The sequence below is a fragment of the Centrocercus urophasianus genome, unplaced genomic scaffold, assembly GCF_019232065.1.
Source record: "Centrocercus urophasianus isolate 14NV4802_14NV808 unplaced genomic scaffold, USGS_Curo_1.0 seq_22, whole genome shotgun sequence".
NCBI lineage: Eukaryota > Metazoa > Chordata > Aves > Galliformes > Phasianidae > Centrocercus > Centrocercus urophasianus.
The window spans coordinates 2,194,015-2,216,555 of NW_024884778.1; the positions used below are offsets into that span (position 1 = coordinate 2,194,015).

General features: G+C 39.0%; 1 protein-coding gene across 1 annotated transcript in view; it reads right to left on the reverse strand.

Annotated features, from left to right (window-relative positions):
- Nucleotides 1-476: 476 nt before the first annotated feature.
- The window catches only part of CNTN6 (contactin 6), a 72,195-nt gene continuing 50,130 nt past the window's right edge, over nt 477-22,541 (reverse strand). The window contains exons 9-20 of the mRNA XM_042823486.1: nt 21,621-21,748; nt 16,390-16,565; nt 15,932-16,049; nt 15,247-15,405; nt 15,011-15,160; nt 10,826-10,896; nt 8,183-8,417; nt 7,518-7,633; nt 6,341-6,527; nt 2,709-2,821; nt 1,316-1,484; nt 477-700 (exon numbers count right to left, since the gene is read on the reverse strand). Of these exons, the coding sequence (XP_042679420.1) occupies nt 597-700; nt 1,316-1,484; nt 2,709-2,821; nt 6,341-6,527; nt 7,518-7,633; nt 8,183-8,417; nt 10,826-10,896; nt 15,011-15,160; nt 15,247-15,405; nt 15,932-16,049; nt 16,390-16,565; nt 21,621-21,748 (1,726 nt within the window). The 3' untranslated portion in view covers nt 477-596. The remainder of the gene's footprint in view (nt 701-1,315; nt 1,485-2,708; nt 2,822-6,340; nt 6,528-7,517; nt 7,634-8,182; nt 8,418-10,825; nt 10,897-15,010; nt 15,161-15,246; nt 15,406-15,931; nt 16,050-16,389; nt 16,566-21,620; nt 21,749-22,541) is intronic.

The following is a 22,541-nucleotide window of genomic DNA, read 5'->3' on the forward strand; positions in this document are numbered from 1 at the left end:
ACCCCTGCTTGTTAAGCGGGGAGTACAGGTGCAAACAATTTGCCTATGTTGTCTAGGCCAGGCACACCCCTTCACCAGGTGTTCAATTACCAGTCGAAGCCCTGAACTAACAGTTCCCCTACAAATATACTTCATAAAATGCATTCTATAGTGGTTCCTGTAATACCGAAAGTAAACAACTAACTGTTATTTATTTGAAATGTTTTTGGTGGCTTTTGTTTAGAGGTTACATTGAAGAACGTGAGATAATTAATATCCACATCACAAGCAATTTCAAGTCTCTTCTCAGTTTCCTCCTGGTGCAAATCTTCCACATTTACCATACCATTAAGTTGGAGTTTCAGTAAGAATTAGTAAAAAAAAAATTGAGATCACTCTTTTCACAATTTCAAGTTACATTTGGTACCTATGTATCTACAATTTTCAAAGCTTATATTTTTAAATTAATGCATTATTAATATTTACATTTCCTTATATGTGTACAATCTCTGTCTCCCCCCCATCCCCACTATTTTTCTTTACAGGAAATTTTGGTTGTGATAAAGTATTAAGACAGAATCTACAGGTAGTTCGATTTTTAGAGTCCATTGCTTCAGTCATGAAGGAAAAGAGTATATAAGAACAAAACTCAAGAGTTGGATCCCAGATGTCAACACATGCAGTTCTCTTGGAGACAATTTTATTCCTCCGGAGCTTAAACCTATAAAGATATAAGCATAAAAATAAGGAAATTTCTATCCAAAAACATTTTCCTATGCAGTCTAGCCTAACAATCTTCTTTTTAAAAATATCTGCAAAATAAAATATCCAAAAGATGGCTTCTTCTTATTCACTTTCAAGTTGTAGCTGCAATTCTAGGGAGTTTTGAATGGCCTTCCCATGCCTCCACATAGATATCTGCTTGCAGGAGGGTTTGGGTTGGTAAATTCTAACTCAGGGTTCCATTCTGCATGAATAATAAGAGCAGAGCCTGGGCACCTGAGCTAGCTGTGGAGTGCAGCTGAGGAGATCTACCTCGATGTATGCAGCAGCTCCAGATCAGATTAAATCCTGCAATGTATACAAAAGCTGCAGAGTTGAGTTCAGTAAGAAAGCTTACGTCTCTGAAAAGCATTACAGGTAAGGTCACATCTAGGTGTTGTGAAGCAGTTTCTCTACTACTGAACATGGGAAAACTGGAGACTAATCTACGTTCGCCCAGTAGTACAAAGGGAGGTCAACAATGGTAGCAAAAACTCTGTTAATCCTTTTTAGAGACACACAGATTTCTTACTACACACTGATATTCAGAGAAAGGAAATACAATCTCATGTACTTGATATTTTTGGGATCCTAATTTCTTCGCTGCTGCTGCCATCCCCACCATCACTGATGGTTCTTATTTCTATGAGATAACCTTCTTCAAATGGCACCAGGAGTTCAGCTGAAGTGTTGTTTGTCTCCAGTATATGAGCTTTGCTGTGTCTGTTTTGTCTGTACAAAATCTAAACAAAAAAGGATTAGGGAACAGAGGTTACTCGATTACTTCAAGTTTTATGTTGTTCTTTATACAGCTGAGGAATGAAAGGACAGAAGTTTAGACAGTAGCATCTGGGTTTCCACTTAGAAAGCGCATTTGTGCAATTAAAAATGATGGACCCAGTGCCTGCCTGCACTAATTTATCTCTGGGACAAGGTGTGGAGCAGCCCTGAGCCCACATGCCTTGGGGAGATGGAGATCCTACAAACTGGGCTTTCTAGAAAGCCTTTCTTCTTCATTAGCACTCTTGACAAACTTTTTACACAGTTATGATGAAAAGAGCAATTGAAGAGCAAAGCAGAAGGAGAAATAGAGTTAATGGAGATTGTATGGAAAATACTGTGTTGAGAACTTAAAGCACTTCTCTCCACAACAAAATATAACAGGCAGTTATAACTGAGAAGCAGATATGTTAGACACAAGGGAAAAGAGCTTAAAAGTCTGATTTTATTGTCTTCCCCAGTATGTGGAACTATTCAAGCACACTGACTAGGCTGTAAGAGGATGTGGTATCAAGAATAATTACAAGGTAGAATATTTTTTCTGTCCTTTTCCTCCCTCCCTCCTTCACAGACACTTAAATGCTGAGCAACACAAGGAATTTGATCCTGACAACCTTTCCCCATTTAAGTGCTCTCCACAGCCATTCTGATCACTTTTCGGGTCTTTCAGAAAGTCTTTGGGGGGTTAGAGACACTGCAAACAAACTTTAAACTAAACGTTCCTGTCCTTAAAAAGCAGATTTATAGAACTGTTTTTTACTTCACCCACACTGATCTTTATGTGAGTGCCTTCCATTCTATTTTCAAAGTTATGATTATGAATTGTCAGAGTAAGGACTTTTAAACATATTTTATAACATCTCTTTAATTTTTAAGAGGCTGTTCTCTATTTCTTACAGGCGTGTGAAACTCCTTCAATGCAAGAACATTATACAAGTAACATTACAAGGGAAAAAGAAGAAGAGGAGCCCAGTAATGGGAAAAAACTTTCGTGTTGGAATAAAGACGTCCAAGTCCAAATGAGATATTCTTCCATGCATCATATAAATGTCAGCCAACCATCCCAGTGACTCCATAAAATTCACCTTTTCACGTTCACATAACAAATAGTCACATTCCAACAACTCACTTTTTTCACCTCTACTAAAAACAACACGTATGATTAACAAGATAAAGCAATGACTTACTTTGTATCCTAGCACCTCTGATTCATTCTCCATTGTTTTCACGTGTTCCCAATTCAAGCAGATTTTGGAATTTGTCAGTTTCCATGCAATATTTGCTGGAGGTTGACTGGGAGCTTTAAAGAAAAGAAAAAGAAAGAAAGGAAAAGAAAAGAAAAGAAAAGAAAAGAAAAGAAAAGAAAAGAAAAGAGGATGATAATCACAAGATACAACTTTATATTACATAAACGCGAGATACAACTTCATATTAATTTGCATAGTGTAATTGAATGAGACTCTGACATGGAAGTAGCAAATGCATGGGTGATTCAAGTCTGAAAGAGTGAAAAATATTTTCCAATTCATCATTGCTCTCATATTAGTCAGAATACAGATCTATTCATAGCACAGAACCACTTACTGTGTGTTCATTTTGGAAATTAGGCAAAGCCTGACAGTGCCTGACAGTTCAAGTTACATTTGATAGATTTTATTTAAGTATTATGTTGTTCCTATCTATCTTTAAATGGACTACAGAATGTTTTGCTGTATGGATTTCAGAAAAAAAGTTGAAACTAGGAGCAGAATACAAAAGGCTCGATTTTCATCGGCCATGAGAATAGGCTACAAAGAGTTACACATTAAAGTCTCCATGTGATCCATCATGAAACGTTGCAGATTTTATAAATTCTCTGTATAATAGGCCGAGGGTAGATTTTCAAAGGTTTTTCATGCCTAAATGCCAGGACTTTGAAAATTTGCCTACGAGTGACAGAAATCGAATCCTGTGTGAACGTGTGAAGTTGAAACTGTGCCTTTGAACTGGCTTTCTCAGATTTACATCATCTCCATCTCCATGGTGTGCTCCCCAAATCCGGCCTGGGAGGAGAGTGCCAGGGGTGTCAGAGGAAGTAAGGATTTGAAAATAATTGAGAACAGAGAGGAGAGATCTGGAGAACGGGCTTCTGGTTTGTAAGGGTCCCAGGCCTGACTTTAAAATGTTAAACTTCTGGGATTCTTCTTCACTCCCTACAATTCCTACATACTGATGGTTAGCATGCATAACTCAGAAGGTACTGCAGACTTGGTAATACTCCATCATCTGTTTATTTCCCACACAGAGAAAATGAATCAATGCCATCTGTTGTTATGTATCTATCTACTTCTGGACTGTGGGAAAGTTTAATCCACCTCACTGTCTGGAAAAGGAGGTGTTACTGGGTCACTCAGGTGAATCTAAGCAAATGTCCTTCCATGAACAGTAAGTCCATACTGGATAAAGATTCCTTTTATTTTGAGCGCATTCACATGCATAAAACCACAAATCTACTTAAATTTGTTTGAAACTTCTTTGCTGCTTTCATAAAATGTTTTAGGTAAGGAATTTGGACATAAAACATGCATAAGATATAAAGGATGTCAAATTTTTAATTGATTGGGTACTTTGAAAACTGATGCCCTCAAATATGGGTGAATATCATCTTACTCAAAATCTTTTAACATAACACTTAAAACCATCTAAATTCCCAAGCTTTAGGTTGGAAAAAACACCATTGGGTGACTTCCTAAGCTGAATTATCCGGTTTACATCTACAGTCAAGGACGAGAATAGGCAGTAATGGATAGCCCTTTCCCAAACCCACAGTGATACGCATAAACAAGAACACTGTGAACAGCTCCTTAGATTTAAGATGTCCAGTCCTTTCCACAACTAACTTCTTACCAACTTTATCAAGAACATTCGATAATCTTAAGTAAATCAAGCTAATGAAGTTACTTATGTTTTAGGAAACCCTTGCAGGTTTTTTGAGTTGAAGTTTATACTTGCAAAGTATTTCTAATATGTAACTCTGTTGAAATATGCATTAGTAATTAAAAAGCAGTGAAATATATATAACCATGTCATACATATATGTTATAACCATGATGACATGTAAATAAAATAAGCAGAAGAGGTGAGCCTTCTAACTCTTCCTTGGAGAGCATATTCATCATTTCTACTTTCCTAAGCAGTAAACTTACACCATGAGATCAACTTAGACATTGAACTGATCTTAGATGTTCCAATCAGAAGTGCACCTATTTGGCTAAAGGCCCATTGTACTTCCAAGTTTTGCTTAGTCTATTCAATAATGCCACGTATAGAACACTAGGAATCTTTGGCAATGAGTGTGAAGACAGAGCTATTTGCTTGAAGCCAAAGCTCCTGATGTAGATGTGTATCGTTTACATGCTCTTGATGCACTGTCTCTTCTCATATTGAAAAAGCCTGCATCTTTCAGAAAATGAAATCAAAATTTTAATATATGTTTTTAAGTATTAAATAGGTTGTTTTGACTTTAATTTTTAAATGAACTATTAGCACCATCCTGAGTTTGAGAGAAGATGAAATCAGTGTAGATCAAAATCAAATTTGTCCCGTTTTTGTTTTGCTTCTTGACTGATGTGTCTTTATCTTTTCTTTCATACAAGCATACATACAAATACAGAGAATCATTTCCAGAGATGAGTCCATTTTACATTGTCTGTCAGAAAAGCCTTCCTTGGAATTTTACAAAATATTTTCTTTGGCTTTATTTTGGCTTATGCTATCTACATTAAATTTTATCATGAACTCATCTAAGTAGTTAGCTCCTGTCCAGCACTTTAAAGTAATAACCTAGAGTAATACATGGATAAGAGGACAAATGAGGAGAGACAGAAGATTCCTTTTTTGTGCAAAAGTGCTGATAAATTGGGAAAACATAGTCCACTGAAAGTATAAAAAAAGTAGGGCATGTAGATTAGCAAGATTTCCTGTTTTATGACTATTTTGCTGTTAGTGAGCATTTCCTTTACAGGTTCTATCCTGCAGAACAGCACTCCTGTATTATCTCAGAGGATGGCCTCATGAAAGCCTACATTTCACGTAGCTTTTATTCTCACAAGTAGAAAAGCATATGTTTTTGCTTCTAAAATTACAGGGAATTTAAGCAGCTACTGATTAAATAGTATTTAAGTGAATGTGTCACATACGTTCCCCTCTGCATGGCACAATTTAGAGGACCCCAGAAATATCTGGAGAATTTAATAGTTTCCTTAAAAGAAAAATTTAAAAAAAAAAAAAAAATAGAAGCCACAATCCCATACCCAAATCTACAGTTTGACCTGTGGAACATCTTTCCTTAATGGACTTTGAATCTCTTTTGAAATTTCCTGAAAGCAAGTGGCACACTGTTGCATTTGAAAAGAAGATCCTTCCCAATTGTTGCTACTGCTGTAGGAACAAAAACACCCGTGTTATCTAGTTTTGCAAGTGTAGAGAATTACCTGAACACATAAGCAGGATAGGGTAAAAGAAATAACCTCAGGGCTGATTTCAGTCTCTGGGAACTGTAGCTTCCACTGAGACAGCACTGAACACCAATCTAAACACTACATTACCATCTTGCATACCAGAATCTGAACAAACTAACTCAACGTTCACCACAAAATTAGGAACCAAGAGACAGAAAAGTTTCTCAGTCACAGACTTCACTGCTTAATTTTATGTAGAAATTTGGGATCCCATTTTCCTTGGTACTGCAACATTTAGCAAGCTGGGTCATGGTAAGCTGAAAATGTCACTATCCCACCTGGGAGCCTGCAACATTTGTTGTAAGAAATTGAATACTCACGTGACTTTTTAGTGGTGACATTTACCGGGGCGCTGGAGGGCCCCATCCCTGCTGTGTTGTAAGCCCGAACTGTTGCAAAATACACTGTGTTAGCTTTTAGGCCTGTGATATTTTGGGCTGTTATGTTCCCATTGACTCTGACTTTACCAGCTGTGCTTTCCTTGGGATCACCTGTCCAATATAAAACCTGAAAAGCCAAAACAAAGACAAGGCATTTCATTGTTTTAAATCAAGTACGGGTTTGGCTGGCAAGTAGACAAGCTGCCAGTGAAGATTTCAAGGAGTACTGGATTTTTCATATACAAAACTAGCAGGAAAAAAAAACAAGCATGAATATTTATTGAGAAGAAATAAAATTTTAGAAACAGAATACAAATTAAGAAAGCAAATGAAATCCTTATAGAAGTCCAAAAGGAAAACCCTGATAACATAAGATATTTTAAAAGCTTTTTGGTTTTAAAGTTTGAACAGATTAAAGAAAATTTTTTTTAAAAGATACAAAGAAACACTTATCTACATCATCTAAGAGGATTTTAATTATTTTGTATCCTGTCTAATTTTCTGTCTGTAACAGCCATTAGACATTCTTTGTTTTTAATGAATATTTGATTTGGAAAGTTTGGGCATTGCTGCTCGTTGTAAACAGGAGCAAGAAGCTCAAAGCCCTTCAAACACACTGCAGCAGAAGCTTTGGTTAGTATTAACGTGCATTCTCTTCTGCGAGGAATGATGGAGGTCATGTGCATGTCTGCTAAATATCAGCTTCCCCCATCATGCTCAGGCAGTACTAAAGCTGTGTAAGAGGAGGGAGGATCAACCTTGTTTTGTGGAATCAAGAACCCAGCACAAGTCCTTGTACAGTGGCCATCACAAATGATTAATCTTGAGGTTTTAATTTACATTACAAAAGGGCTGGGTGAGAACTGCAGTCCTGGTCTGTAAATGCTTGTGATTATCTCAGGTGAAATGCTGTTAATGAGAGTCAGGTGAAGAGCTGCATTATCTGCTGACTTGGCAGCAAGGGAAGAAGAACCAGAATACCAATGTGGCTGGGGAAGGGATATCTGCAAAGTGCCCAATCCCAGCCCCAACCCCCATCCCACCCCAACAACAACAACAACAACAACAACAACAACAACAACAACAACAACAACAGCAGCAGCTGCTACCACCTCACCTCGTAGCCCAGCACCCTGCCTGTGTGCCTGTTCCATGCAATGGGCTGCCAGGAGACCTCCACCTCTGCTGCCGAAATGCTCAGTGCTGAAGTGCCTCCTGGTGCTATCTGTGGCTCTGGATCATGAGAGAAAAGGCAGCAAGTGGAACATTTGTAGCATCAAAAGGGCGTTGCATCAGAAAATTAGAGAGATTCAAGAAAAAGTCAAGACTTTTTTGGTGGAAGCAGCACGGAGAGGATTGGGAAACCTGGGGTGAATCTTTAGTTTTGCTGCCCGTTTATTGTAGAACAGTAGCAAAACTGTAATTTTCCAAAATTAGTCATAACCTTTAATCTGGGACAGATTTTTAGAGATCATATGTACTGAGTGGTCTGGGCTCTCTATAGATAAAATATTCTGAAAAGTCTCCTGCTTTTTCTCGTCCTGCTTGGTGGGAGCTCTTGAGACAAGTGTACTGAAACATGCCATCTACTTAAAGTAACTCTGAAAATCTTTTCCTTGCCTTTGTTCCCTCCAAATTCCCATCCTCTGTCCCGTGTCTCCTGAGAGTCTGCCATGAGCAGCTCTGAACAGATTTCTTACCGCCCCTATAGAGACCTGCATTATCACACCTGGGACCTACAGGCTGTACACAACCACTACTAATAAGAGTAACACACTTTACCATCTTCTCCAGAGTAGACAATGGATACGGAGCTCAGGGTCCCTTCTCCTTCATTGTTGTAGACGCCAACTTTCACTTCAAAAGGAGACAGAGGTGGAATGCTTTCATTCCTATAAACATATTTACTTGCTTCTATGGGAGCCATGGCTGCTTTTGTCCACGTTGTTGAGCCAAGAGGACGAAACATAACAATATAGCCAAAACCTTCTCCATTTTGTAGTTCTTCTGGCACTGGCTGTAGTGACAGGGCAGTCAGTCAATAAGCATTTGCAAGTATACACTGTTTTAATTGAATCTTCATTTTCTCAGAATATTTTAGGAGTATTGATTCAGTTGACTGTGCCTTAGAGAAGATAATAATGTTTGCTCCATCAGTCAATGTAATATTGAAATAAAAATCAAAATAATAAATCTATTGAGGCAATCAATTTAGAAACAAAAGATCTGATCAGCTCCATTAAAGTTATTCTCTTTCAGGCATGAAGTTTTCACAATTAAAAGCAATTCACTCAGCACAGTTTATAGCTGAAATTCTTTCCCCAAGGGGCGTAGGAACCTAACTTTAAATGATTTTAAAAGAAGGAAAGAGATGGGAAAGGAGCAAACGTATGTAGAGGCACATGTCAGCTGTGTAATTGCTTGCGCATGTGTAGAGTACATATATTTTCTTAGAACAAGGGAGAGTTTGGAGTGCATGCAGGTTTTCTTATTTAAGTTTGTTTAGAACAGAAATGTTATTGCAAGCTAACATGACAAAATTAATGTTTCTATTAATAAAATCTCATGTCAAGATATGTATTAATGACTCACACCTAACAGGCAATTCCATCAAGACTGTATCCAGAATGAACACTTCTATTTTCTTGAGAAAAAGAAGTACTTCTATGCTGGCTTTTCAAAGCAAGAGAACATTTGTAAAACAAGAAAAGAACAGCAGTACATGGAGAAAGGAAGTTTTGCCAGCAAAATTCAATTTAATTTGGATGTTTTCATCAAAGCAAGGTGCCCAGAAAAACAGTCATGAAAAATGGTACAAAGGGCAGAACTGCTGCCCCTGAGGTGGGTTCTGGCTCCTCCACCAGGAGTGCTACTGGTGTGAGAAGGTGGGATGGAAAAATCGGGGAAACATCAGTCGATTTCAGAGCACTGAATTTATTTCTTTCTTCATAAATTACTTTTAGTGTGATAGTAAGATCGTCAGATTATAAAACCCTGATCTGACATGCTTAACAAATGTTGTCGTCTCTTAATTGTTTTACAGGCATTAATTCATCAATCTGCCCCCTTCTACTTCCTATCCAGACCCAAGAGAGTTAAACGCGAGGGCTGAGGGTGCAGTGGGGATTGATAAGAGCTCAAGCTACTTTCTAGAGCAGTTATTTTGTTTTTGAGGCTCCTGTGACCTCAGATTTAATCAGAATGTTTAGTGAGCTCATCAGAGAAAGCCAGAGAGTCATATTCAGTGTTGTTTGCTTATTAATTAATATTTTTTTCCCACTATTTTTCAGGGCACGCCACGGAGTCCAACAGGATAATTTGATTGAGATCTCTCAGGCTGTTTTTCAATTTTCACATTCTGCTCCCAAAGAATAGACTGGTGGAGGAGAAGATGAAACACAACAGAGAATGATGCACATGGAGGAAAACTCAGTTCAGTAAAAGCCAAGTTTCGCTGCTTGGAGAATGGAAAGGGGAAAGCATGGCACTGTTATTTATCTTGTGGAGATTTTGGATTTCATTTTTTTCCTCTGTCTCTTCCCTTCTTCTCACATTGGTTAAATGGGAAAGTTATCAGCATACAGGACAACACAGATAGATCACTCAGCTGATGAAAAACACATCACTTTTAGGATTAATTAATTTCTTTTCCTTTCCTGTAAACTATGGACACAAGGTTGGCCTTTCTTTTGAAAAATAATGAAGTCAAGGAAAATGACCTTTTTTTTTTTTTTCAGTGAATACACATTTTCCATGACTTACGAAGGGAACGTGATAGTTTTGAAGCCATGGCCCCAGTTGAGAATTAATTGAAGACCACGTGCAGCTCGAGACACACAACTTAAAGTAATTCATTAAAGTAATGAAAAACACCGAGGTTGTATGTTGGTTGTTGGCCAATTTATCATGCTGGAGAAGGAGAGCACCGTCCTTCTTTCTGCACCCCACTCCCTCACTGCAACTTGTAGGATGGGGCTAACAGTTCTGAAATTGTGTATTCTCTCCTCTTGCTGGAGTGCTGGAGAATTAAAGGGTTCATCTCCTTTAACACATAATAGGATATGCCTTGTCAGCACAGTGCTCCAGAATGAAAAACATGTAAACAAAAGTATGAAAAACGTTAATGCAGAAAATGGCCAAGCAGATTAGTGTGTTAAGCACCTCCTGTACAATGGAGATAAGAGGGTTATACAGACTTCTAAACATCTTTATAACATGCTTCTTAAGCTGTTTATTTTTATAAATGGTTCACTATAACACAGAAAACTTGCTGTGTATCTTACAGACTGTTTCCTCTCCATATGCAGGATGAATCTCAGGCTCAGCCCAAGCCAATAGCTGAAAGGCTCTGAATTTCAGTAGTGCTGTGATTGTGCCCATACAATCCCCCATCAGATAGCTTAGGTTAATTGAGTTACCAATTACCTCCCATGTGATGACCAGCTCAGAGCGGCTCCCTCCTCCTCCGCTGATGTTTGTTGGTGCCACTGTGGGAACTGGAGGACAAAAAACACCAGGGCTGCAACAGCCACCACTGCTGGGGGTCTCCTCTACTCCAAGAATAAAGCTTTCCTCCCAGCTCCTCTCACATGCAGCTACTCAGCCATTCAACATGTGCAACAAGGGCTGCATTCTATTACAGTGCATTTTAAGTGAACCGAAGTCATGTTTGCACATTTTCAGGTTTCTAAGGCTGAAGCCACAGATGTATTTGATACATGAGTACCCTGTTCAAAAAATTAATTAAAGAAGCTAGTAGCATCAAGTATTTGACATTATTATGCCTCATCAACTAATTGGCAAAATGCTGTTCCATTCAGACTGTAGCTGCAACACTACTGATTTACTAATTGTGCATTTGTTCGGTAAACATGTTGTTGGAGCAATATATTAATTTTTTTTAATTAGCTGCATGCTTTCCTTAGGAAATTCAAAACTCTTAACTTGCTGTTCTCCTTCTGCCAGGATTGTAAGAAACCCAATGTGCACTGATTTGAGCCTGATTTCCCCAATGGTGCTCCAAGTATGTGGCTGCATAGGTCCATGGGTGAGGTCAAATATGTTGCTGTTTATGCTGAGGAGACTTTCATTTGTCTAATGGCTCTTGGTGGAGAGGCCAAGAAAGTATTTCTTGCCTCTTGCTCCATATCTCAATACACATACCTCATCAGCCTATAAACATTTCTGCTTTCTGGACACTGAACTGTGATGTGATGGATGGGATTTACACAGAGCAGCTTTGTTCCTATAGTATAATTTGCAATAAATTTACTTGTAAGGATGATGTCATGCTGTTTTTCTGCTACTGGAGAAGTATTAAAAAAAAAAAAGGACAGCTGCACAACTTACAGTGGCAAAAACCCCCATGAGAGAGGGCAGTTATATTGTTTGCCACCTCCAAACCTTTCTGTTATTTCCTGATGTTTCAAGATTGTTCTTACCTTCAGTCAGCTTCCACTGCCTAAAAATGGTGCCGAGATGAGGCCAAAACTTTTTCAGCAGCTCTGGCAAGTTTTGCCATGACTGCCCACCCTTCCCCATGTCTTCCTTCTGGTGTTAAGCACAGCTACAGGAGGAGCAATAAAGGCAACAGCTCTTCACATTCCCAGAAAGTAGGTGAACTGGCTGCCTCTTCTTGGCTGAAACCCCCATCTAAATCTTTACCTGACTTAATTCTCTCTAGAAAAGTAGAGATTTTAAGGTGATTTTTTTGTGTAGTCAGAAAATGGAGTGAAGTGCAAATGGCACTTCGTTTGGTAGTTTAGTGCAGGTGTTCCATTTTGTCATTCACAATCCATGTCTTTGTGCACATCAGAGATAAATAACCTAAGACTGAAAAGAACATTAAAGGAAAAAAAATAACAAAATGGACATTCAAGACTATTGCTTTGCTTTTTCACGAGTCAGCTTAGACAAATTCAGTTCATGCGTTAAATGCGTTCAGCACTTACTACCTTTGCATGGGAAAAAAATGGATACTAGTGCTCAGCAGAGCCTCAGCTGGGCCACAGGTGAGAAACAGATGAAAAATTACAGTTGAGTGCACCAAAAAGAGCCTCGATTAATTCTCTGCTCCATCTTAATGGAACAAACATTGGCTCATTTGCACCCTCAGCTCCACTAATGCTTAGATTCTAGCTGGCAAAATAGCCACTGTAACAGCAAAGTTGAAATTCTCCCTTCACTGCTGGTCTTTTGCTCTCCACACAGGGGTGCTGCGTGTAGTTTCCTATTCTATTAAAAAATTGAAGACAAGTGTTACTTCTACTGCACGGAGATGGTTAGAGGCAGAGCAATGGACAGCAGTGAACAGATTCAGTAAAGGAGAGCTGATGTGCGTCTTTCTGTTCCCTTTGCCCAGCTTCAGCTTGCACTAAACTGTAAGGAAATAATGCTCCTTTATGCCATGATAAATAATAGTAATTTTATTGTTTTTTTCTCTTTCTAGCCCTAGCCTTGTGAATCCTCCCAATAAAACTGATGAGAGCTGTTAGTGATTGCATAGGTGGTTTGGAACACCACACTTCACAAAGCCCCAAGGCAGCATAAGCGAGAAAGACCCTCTCAAGACTAATTTTGACTCCATGATCAATCGTGTGCTGGAAAGCATATATCTGTGATGCTCTGTGGGGAAATACAGAAAATTTAGCCTCTTCCTCTCTGCAGCTTTTCTTTAGCCTTCCGTTTCCACACTGCCCTTATTTCTCCACGTGAAAGCTTCCTGGGCTTCTCCAGAGGGAGGAAGGTTTGTGCCATTTGGGCACACATCCCCTCTCCACCTGAGCACAGGATTGGTCCCTGCTGCAGGCTGAGAGCTCTCCAGCCCTGTGCTGGTGAGCAGCTTGCAACCCTCTGCATTGCCATACTGGCCAGGTGGTCCTGACTGCTAATGAGCCTCATTTGATTTCTCCCTCTGCACCTGGCAAGCAGACAAAATCTATCAAAATTGGTGTTCTAACGTTCAAATAGTTTTTTCTGGCACCAGTACTCAGAAGAATCTTTTACTTCAACAATAGGAAAAAAAAAGCCCTTTTCTTATTAGATTTAAATCAACTGATTTAATACATTTTGAAGTAATTCTGCTGTGGGAAAAATATGGCAGATAGACAAATAAAGTGGTGGGTATTCTGAGAAATAGATAGATCTGCCTCTCCAAGACTGTATGTGTTTAAATTGCTCCAAAAGAAATGCCTCCTATTTCTTTTCATGGAAAATACAACAGCTACAAAGAGCACAATAAGACTACTTGATAGAGCAACATCTCACTTTTTTTTTTTTCTTCAAGACAATCACTGCCTCTAGCTATGTATTTTTTGCTCATGATGAACATGAGCTTGCACGCACTTATCAAAATCTGCACCAGCAGAGGTGACCACTGTCGCTGTCACCACTGTTCAAACACACCACCCACCCTTCACTGTGGTCACATCCTCTGTTTGTCTCCATAAATGTTCAGCAAGCATTAAGGAATGTCAATGAGTGTCATTTTTTCTGCACTTCACAGACCTTTGCTTCATACACACCGTTCTGTCAGACTGCCCCTCTGCTGCCATCTGCCACATGGCAATAAAATGTAACGGAATACTGATGGAAAGGTTCAACCTCTGCTGCTATACCAGCAACATCTGCCTCTGATGTCATGGAGCAACATAATAAAACAAGAGGCATTACTTTTGGAGCAGCTCTCATGTTTTCTAGTATATAATCTATTAAATTTTGAGTTCAGTCCTGAAATGCAGCTTGCCAAGCTTCAGCACATGGAAAATGAGATAAAAAGAGAGGAGAAAGTGGATTGTAAAAGCTGCTTCCATTTCACTGCTCTCCATCCTACAAGTGTTGGTTTTATGGGTGGGAGAGAGCTGATATGCAGGGGGCTGAGAGAAACATAAAACAAAGCAAAGGTTTGAGCTTCAAATAAATTGTACCAAACAGAGAAGGTTAAAGGACTGACAGTGTTGGTCATTCAAGAATGAGCTTTCTTCCCATGTGGTTCCAAGTCCCGGAAGATAAATGTGTAAAGGTTAGACAGACTGATAGGAAAGATCCTGTCGTGGAGTCAGTAGAAGCTATTAGCCTCACTGGGCTTTGGATGTTGTAATTTATTTTCTCCAGTTAAAGCCAATATCCTGTCCCCACTGATGTTCAGATATCAAGCAGCCTAAGCAGCAAAGGCTTTATGTGCTCGTGCTAGGGTATGCCAGAGAGCTGGCTTTATCATTTTTTGTTCAAGTCTCTGAGCAGAGTATAAGTACAGTTATAATAGGAGGAAAACAGAAGTTGCTCCACAATTGCTTCAATGAAAGCTTGCATTCAGGCATGGGCATTAGACACACTTGGGGATGTGTAAAAGCACAGCCCAGCTCCGGCCTTTATTGCTGGCTCAGGTGATCTTGTAGCTGGAAAGAAATGCACGTGGTATCTAAGGCATGTCCAAGCATCACTAGCATCAGCATTGCAGGTCAAGGAGACTTAAGAGCCACAAATTGGTAAAACACCAAGGAGGTATTTAAGAAACTCTGAAGTAGAGAGGCTTTGCTTCCACAAACCTCTCACAATAGCAAACGGGCAGTGTGCCTGTGCTGAAAAACCTAGGAGAAACCAGGGACTTACCTGCTGCTTTGGTTTTCAGTAGAGCTGATGGGTTGCTGGGCTCCCCAGTTCCAACACTGTTGCTGGCAACCACACGGAACTCATACTCAACCCAAGGGCTTAAGTCAACCACTGTTGCTTTGTGAGTCCTACCATTGAGGACTTCAGGAACTAAAATAAACATGTCAATGAAACAATATTTTTGCAGTAATTAATGTTATGCGTACAAAATACAAGGCAACTCTCAAATCACTCACCTGTTGAAACTGCCTGCCATCCAACTGAGAAAGGAGTCCTTGTCTGAATGCTGTAGATCTGGACTGGACTATTGTTATCTATTCCAGATTTCCAGGATAACACAGCAGTAGTGCTAGAAATATGTTCAACTCTAACATCCTCTGGTGGGCCTGGGGGACCTAATGCAAAAAATATTTTAACATAAATGTATTTTAAATAGAAGACAACAACTGAGGATAATCAAGAGTGCAAGGTGGTGCCTTGTACAGACATCTGATTTCTACTAGTGGCTACAGGATTTGCTCCCATCAAAGAACTTCTTTTGCTGTTGACAGTAGAAGGATTAGCTAAAATTTCAATCTTATCACTTAGTTGATCATAGAAACTGATCTTTCGTATTATCTCCAAAGAGTGGAAAGAGACCTGGTCTCTTGATTTTTGCCAGCCTATATCTTGACCCAGAGATGCCCAGCAAGGAGCAGGTGACACCACTCTTTTGAAAGAGGAGCACTTCCCTATTCCCTGCTCTGCTGAACTGCATAGCAAGAAAGAATAACCTCCAAAAAAGGCCAAGGCACAATTGCACAGATCTCCCTCTGAGTTACCAAAATCTTGGACTGTCATCCTAGGACTTTTTAAGCAGCAGCTGATGCTAAGAAATACTAATTCCTCCAGAAGATAGGTGTCTACATTTAATAAACATACCTCTTACAATTATATCTACTGCTGTAGATTGATTGTCTAAAGTTGTTTGCACCATGCACACATATTTCCCAGTATGATGAAGTTGAATATTTCTTATCATCAGATCTCCAACAGATTCCTGGAGATACAAAGAAAGTAAACTAATCACTCACAACGTGCTTTTCATACTGGACATTTTTATAAATTGCTCAATATTAATAAAAAATCCAGCTTTTAAATTAAAATATTCATAGCTATCATTAGTTTTTCTCATGTGGACATTTTTGTTATGGCTTCACAAATAACTCAAGTGCCTTTATGAAATCTAAGAAAGAAAAATAAATGGCTGCAATCCTTTTAAAGAAACAGAGATTCACCATGCATATAAATAGTGATGGAAGAGTTATGAAAAATGCTTGTGTGGCCTAATGACTGCGGCAAATAAATTCATTAAGCACTGAAGAGTTTTAAAAACTTACTCCTCCAATTCTCTCAAAATGATGCATTCCTCTTTTGAAGTCAATTTTGTTGCCATTGAACGACCACGTGAACACCACAGCCATGGAGGGGTCATGAGAAACCTGGCATGGAAGGACTATGCTTTCTCCAACTGTTACATCCATGTTAGAAGGTGGAATAGTAATTACAGTCCTTTCTGTGGAGACAAAACAGTTTCCTTTTTATTAAAATGCTTATAAAAATAGTAGATCTTGAATGAGCTTTGTACCATTGGCGAAATGATGTCAAATTGGCCCAGATGTTCCATAATAAAGAAGATTATATCTAATATGGTGATGACTTCAGAACACTCTCACCCATGTGTAGCCTATTACTTCTGCAGTATCCATACGAGCACTCTGTGTGCTCTGAGAGTGAGCAGATGTCAGAGGCAACACGCTAAATTAGTCATATGTTACTTTGTAAATCCCATAGTCGATAGATATGATTTCAGCTTAAAATGTGCAGAATTAATTATTGAGACTGTTAGAAATATACCCACAGTTCTTCAGGTTTGAAAATGCTTCCTTGCAGGAAACTGCAGCAAAAACAAAATTGGTGTCCATCTCTGCTTACTGTATATACAGGGAGATCTTTAATCTACATTCTTAGTAATAGTTTACTGTAGAGTTGCTTACACTACAGCCTCAAAAAAGCTATCTCAACAGACAGAAAAAATATCTATGTAATCTTTTTTAACCCCTTACACTGAGAAATAAAGCTGCAGATCTTATTAAGGGAACTAGTAGTTTGCTGAAGGGGAAAGAAAGGGGTTTATATGGCTTCATTTTTGTTGTTATGACTGGCAGATAGATTAGAGATAACAACCACTTTGTTGTAGCGATTCCACTGAATAAAGCTTTTGTGCATGAAAATGTTATAAAATGGTGAGAATTGAGAGGCACATGAATAAAATGAGAGCAGAATCTATTCAACAATATTAATGTGTTCTGAAAATAACATGAGAGGAGGAGAAGAAACCTTGCAGGAGTCGTATTAGTTTAGTGTTCATGCTGGCTTAACTCTATCTGTAATAAATGCTTCAAAAATTCAGAATTTTGGTTACCAAGGCTATGGTTCCAAGGGGCTGGTGCATGATAGGGCATCCAATACTTCACCTTCAAGCACATTTTTGTTCAGATTGTTACCACCATTGTAGTAACCAAATAATATGTAGATACAGGCAGGCAATATGGACTAAAGCTTGATGGGCTCCTTCCCAGCATCTGAGCTGCACTGTTGGAGTGACTGTTACAGCAGTGGTCAAGAAACAGCGAGGTAGGGTGGTGCATGTTCTGCCAACCTTTTAAAACAAAAATCTCCAGTTTCAATGACATGCCTGCTCTAGATACCATATAACGTTATCAAAGGAAAACAGTTTGTTCTGATTTCTACTGCTATAGGCCAATTAGGTGATTTTGTTTTTCTGGAATCACTGAGAAGCTGACTGTCAGAGGTTCCCATCATCTGGAGCCAGGATTTAGAACATTTTATTAGATTTCCCTGTGTACTTTGATTGCTCTTCATGCAAAACCACCATCATGGCAGATCCATCCATTTGTCTGAAGTCAAGGACTGCAGAATAGTGAAGGCCTCAGATGACTGTCTTGAAGATACTTGATCATTAAGTTAAAGCAATCTCTCCCTCTCCCTGGAAGCAGAGTGTCAGTTGCAATAAATTCCAGATGATTCAAGGGCCATACTCTCTGCTGGCACAACTCCACTGATTTCAGCACACATTGGCAAAGAACTTGGCTCCATAAATCTCAAGCAAAGTAATTCCATCGTGAAGTACAGTTAACTTTTACAGAATAATGTTGAAAAGTATCTAAGAACCACAGAAAACCTCCACAAACTTTTACTTTCTTGCTTTTATTCTCCAGCGCTTCTTATTCCCACAACTGAAATAGATTACCATGAATAACACTTTGAGGTAAGAATTGAAGTAATGCTGTGTACATTAAAAGAAGAAGAAAGAAAGAAAGAAAGAATTGCTTGGTATAAGATATAAAGACTGGAAAGCTGGTTTTGTGATAACTGGAACTGTCCTTTGTCACCTGCAGATAGAGAAGCATGATCTGGCCTAAGGTGGCCCCCAAGCCCATCATTTCATCCTCCAAGGCCATCTCTCCATCTTTAAGCCTAACTCTGTGCATCTTTACACTGAGCTGTTGAAGGCAAATAAGCAAGGAAGTAAAGAAACGTTAATATCTGGATAAGACTGAATGGTTGTTATAGGCTTCAGGTTCCCAGGCTGCTCAGAGAGACTCCAAGGTCCCAGATGAGTTCTCTGCTGACTGGTATGAACTGCCGCTGGTGTTTTATCTGTCCTGCTTAAAGCTGACATGAGTATGCCTGATCTGCATTGCATTGGTGGCAGCCTGGAGGTACCCCTGAATTGTTACCACAGCAAAGCTCCAAACCACAGCACCTACTCCAGGGATGAAATTCACTTTGTTTGCTTTGCTCCATTAAGCTTTAATCAAGCTTTGCACCACTACTGAATTTTCCATGTCAAATACTCCCTATCCTTCAAACTCCTCTTTAAAATACCTGCCCTTCACAAGCCCCATCTCACCTCTGTTGCCAGAAGAGTTAACACTACCTCAATTTGTAACTCCTACTTCTCTGCATTGGATGGCTGGTCACCAAGATTGGTGCATTTTAACTCTTCTGCTACGCACTGTGTACAATTACAGCAGTCTATAAATAAGTAAAACACTACAAATGAAATCAATTTTATTTCTATAGAAAAGTTGGAGCAAAACTAAGCAAGAATGATAGCAACAGGATTGCATAGAATTTATAATCAGATTCAACAGTTATGTTCTGAAATCCACAGAATACAAATAGAAAATGGTGCTCCATGCAGTAAAAAGTTTAAGACTCCTCCAGAGCCAAGTGACTGTAATATAGGAAGGGGCCATCAGTTTGCTGGGTGGGAACTTTTTGAAATTTTTTTTAATCAGAAAGTTCCAAAATTATTCTGATTGCCTCATAAGGTCAGTAACATTATTTCTTGTGCCATTTGATTTTACTTCCAAGAGATCTGAAATGAGATAAATGCAATACTGTTACGAAACAGTATTAGATGAATTGAAAATCCCAGAGATCATGTTAAGACCTATTGAATTCCTCCTTTTTAAGAGCTTTTTAGGAGTGCTAGCAAAAAAAAAAACAAACCTATTTTGTTATGAGATTACCATCCTGATGTGTCTTCTGTTCTAGCCTGCTCATAACCAGTAGCTTTGCTGATGCAGAGTTGTTCACTTGTGTGTTGTTTTCTGCTTCCTTTATGGATCTGTCTTTAAGACAACCACCTCAAATACTTTGAAAAGCTTCTTACAGGCTCATGGCTCTACATTATCCATCTATCTTATTTAGCAACTTCAGATGAGTATTAAATGGCAAGACCCATTCCAAAGGAGAAAACAGCCAAGATGGTGTGAGTGCTTGAGGTATAATAAAGATTTCTCACACAAAGAATAAACAACTCAATGAGCAGCAATAAACTTAATTTGCACATTAGATATGCTTTTCCAAGTTCTGACATTTCAGTTGAAAATAATGCTGAAGCAACGAGGCCTATAATTGAACAACCAAAACTTCTCCAGAGGGGAAACAAAAACAAATGTTCCCTGCAAACAAGATCAGTTTTATAACATGTTGTTACTCAGTGTTTTAATAAACTTCCTAAATGCCAAACAAAATATTTTTTTCTTTTTTTTTAATGGGATTTTTTCATATTGCTCCATTAGGATGTATACATGGGGTAGCTGTAATGGTGTCTAACTTCAATGAAATCAGAGCCACCTAAACCCTAAAGCTCTCGGTGTATTCAGTGCTAGTTGTGCTGTAACATCAGCTCAGATGACACATTGCACTGCATCAATGCTAATTGCTCTTTCATAGTATGAAAACAGTTTTAGACAACTGCAGTAGGTTAGGAAGAAGGACGTTCCTGCAGGCTAGAGTAAATATTCTGAATTCATTGAAAATGAAAATATTAAGAAAAAAGGCAGCTACAAACTGCACGTAATAATGTGCTCTCCTTGTAACTGCAATAATTGTTAACGTTAGCTCTTTTGCAAAACTGAAGTATGTTTACTATAATCTAACAAGTTCCACACTTTAACTTTTCTTTCCCATTTAAAATCAACAAATATGAATACCTGCATAAGAAAACATCGGTACTGAAAAGATCATGCAGGAAAAAAGAGAAAGAAAAGACACCATTTGCCTTAGTTTTCCTCTTTTCTTCCCTTCATTGATCAGACATCAGAGGATACAGAGCACAGTCATTACACATGCTGCTCACAGGAACAGCTACACAAACAATATCTCTTTTTATGTCCTTCAGCTCTGGACTGGCCCACCTGAGAGATAAGTTGGTACTAGCACTTTTTACTAATGGAGATGGACCATCCATCAGTGCTGCAAAAACTTGAAGCAAAAGGCTGCTTGGATGTAATAGACTTTAATGTCTTCCACAATGCATTTATCTGTGTTTCAAAGGAGGGTGGAAACTGCTGCAGGGAGGTAACCTGTGTGGAGCAGCATTGCCTTGGGAGCACAGCCAGGGTGTGAAGTCACACCAGCAGCCCCAGCCTCTTATAATTGCCCATACTGAGAACCTCAAAGAGATGCTCTCTTTGTAAGGGTGCCAAAGTAGCACCCAGCAGCTGAGTGGGTGGCTTCAGGATCTGCATGGATGCAACAAATGCAACAACATATCTGTGTCATGATGAAGGAAATAAAAGCACCTAATATTCAGATTAATTCCTAATGCCTTATTTCATTTTACACCCATTTTATAGTCTCTTCTGCAGCCTCAGATGTGACAGAAATTAAATGAGAGCAGAATAAATGCATGCAGCGGGGACATCATATTGGTCCTGTGTTGTGCTAACCTCAGGCTGCCCAATGCCTGCAACTTCTAAATGGTACTGCAGTGCAAATATCAATACTAATGTGCATTTCAGATGGTATCTTGAGAGACCTCTCTGATAATCACACTGATCATCAGTCTGCTGTGGTCATGAGGTTTCTTTGCTACAGGTGACGTCGCTCATTTTCAGCTGTAAACTGCAAGGAAAAACTTCCCGATAGCAACAGTGATTGGCATAGTCTTGAGCATCCCAGCAAAAACAAAACAAAACAAAACCCCACGCTTTCTACTATTCATAAACCACAAGGGAATATACTAAAGTACCTTTCACAATCAGGTTCCCTGAATTTCTGGCAACTCCAAACTGATTTGTTGCTATACAAGTGTACACCCCAGCATCTGATTTGGTGATGTTGTAGAGCCTGAGACTGCCATCCTCCAGTAAGAGGGCCCTGGGAAAACAAACAAACAAGCAGTAAAAGAATAATAATAATAAAAAAAAGGCTTCTGTTACAGGAACTGCAATAAAAATGCAATGCTTCTTTTAATATTTAAATGCTTCCATTATGTTTCTTTTCTCTTTTACAGCAAGCTGGATATGCAACTAATTTTCACCTCTGCTCGTTATTGATTTCTATATTGAGGATGTTATATTGACATACTGGAATTGACCATTAACTTATCTAGATCGCTTGTAGTAAAATTAGGAGTCTCAAGAGAAAGAAGGAAGACCCAACTTTTTATCTAATTGCTCTGTATTTTACCATGGGGGGCTTTTTTTCCAGATCCCAATGCTGAGATGCTATACTAATGTTATGTCTGAGGCCAGATGCCTGCGCAATTTTGTCAGGATTATTAAAAGACATTAGCAGAGTAGTTGAGATGCTGAAATGCCATCTCACAAGCCAAGGAGCCAAATCAAATACACTGTTCTCTCCCAGGGCCCTCAAATCACCTTGTTAGTCACTACATTGTTCACATAAGTTTGCAGAGGATTGGGTAAATTGCATTTAATAGTAATTTCAGAACCACTCTGAGTTTTGAGGACAAAATTAATTGTTAAACTTGTTTACATGCCTCTTCATGTCAATGAGATGCCTTTCGGATGCACGCCAGTGCAGTGCTCAGCATGAATTTTCTGTAGGTAGTTTTCTGTTGGTAGGCTTTCACATTAGGCCTGGGACCTCTTCCTGTCACATATGGGAACAACAATTCACAGCTCAGGGATTTCTTTCGTGAATATAC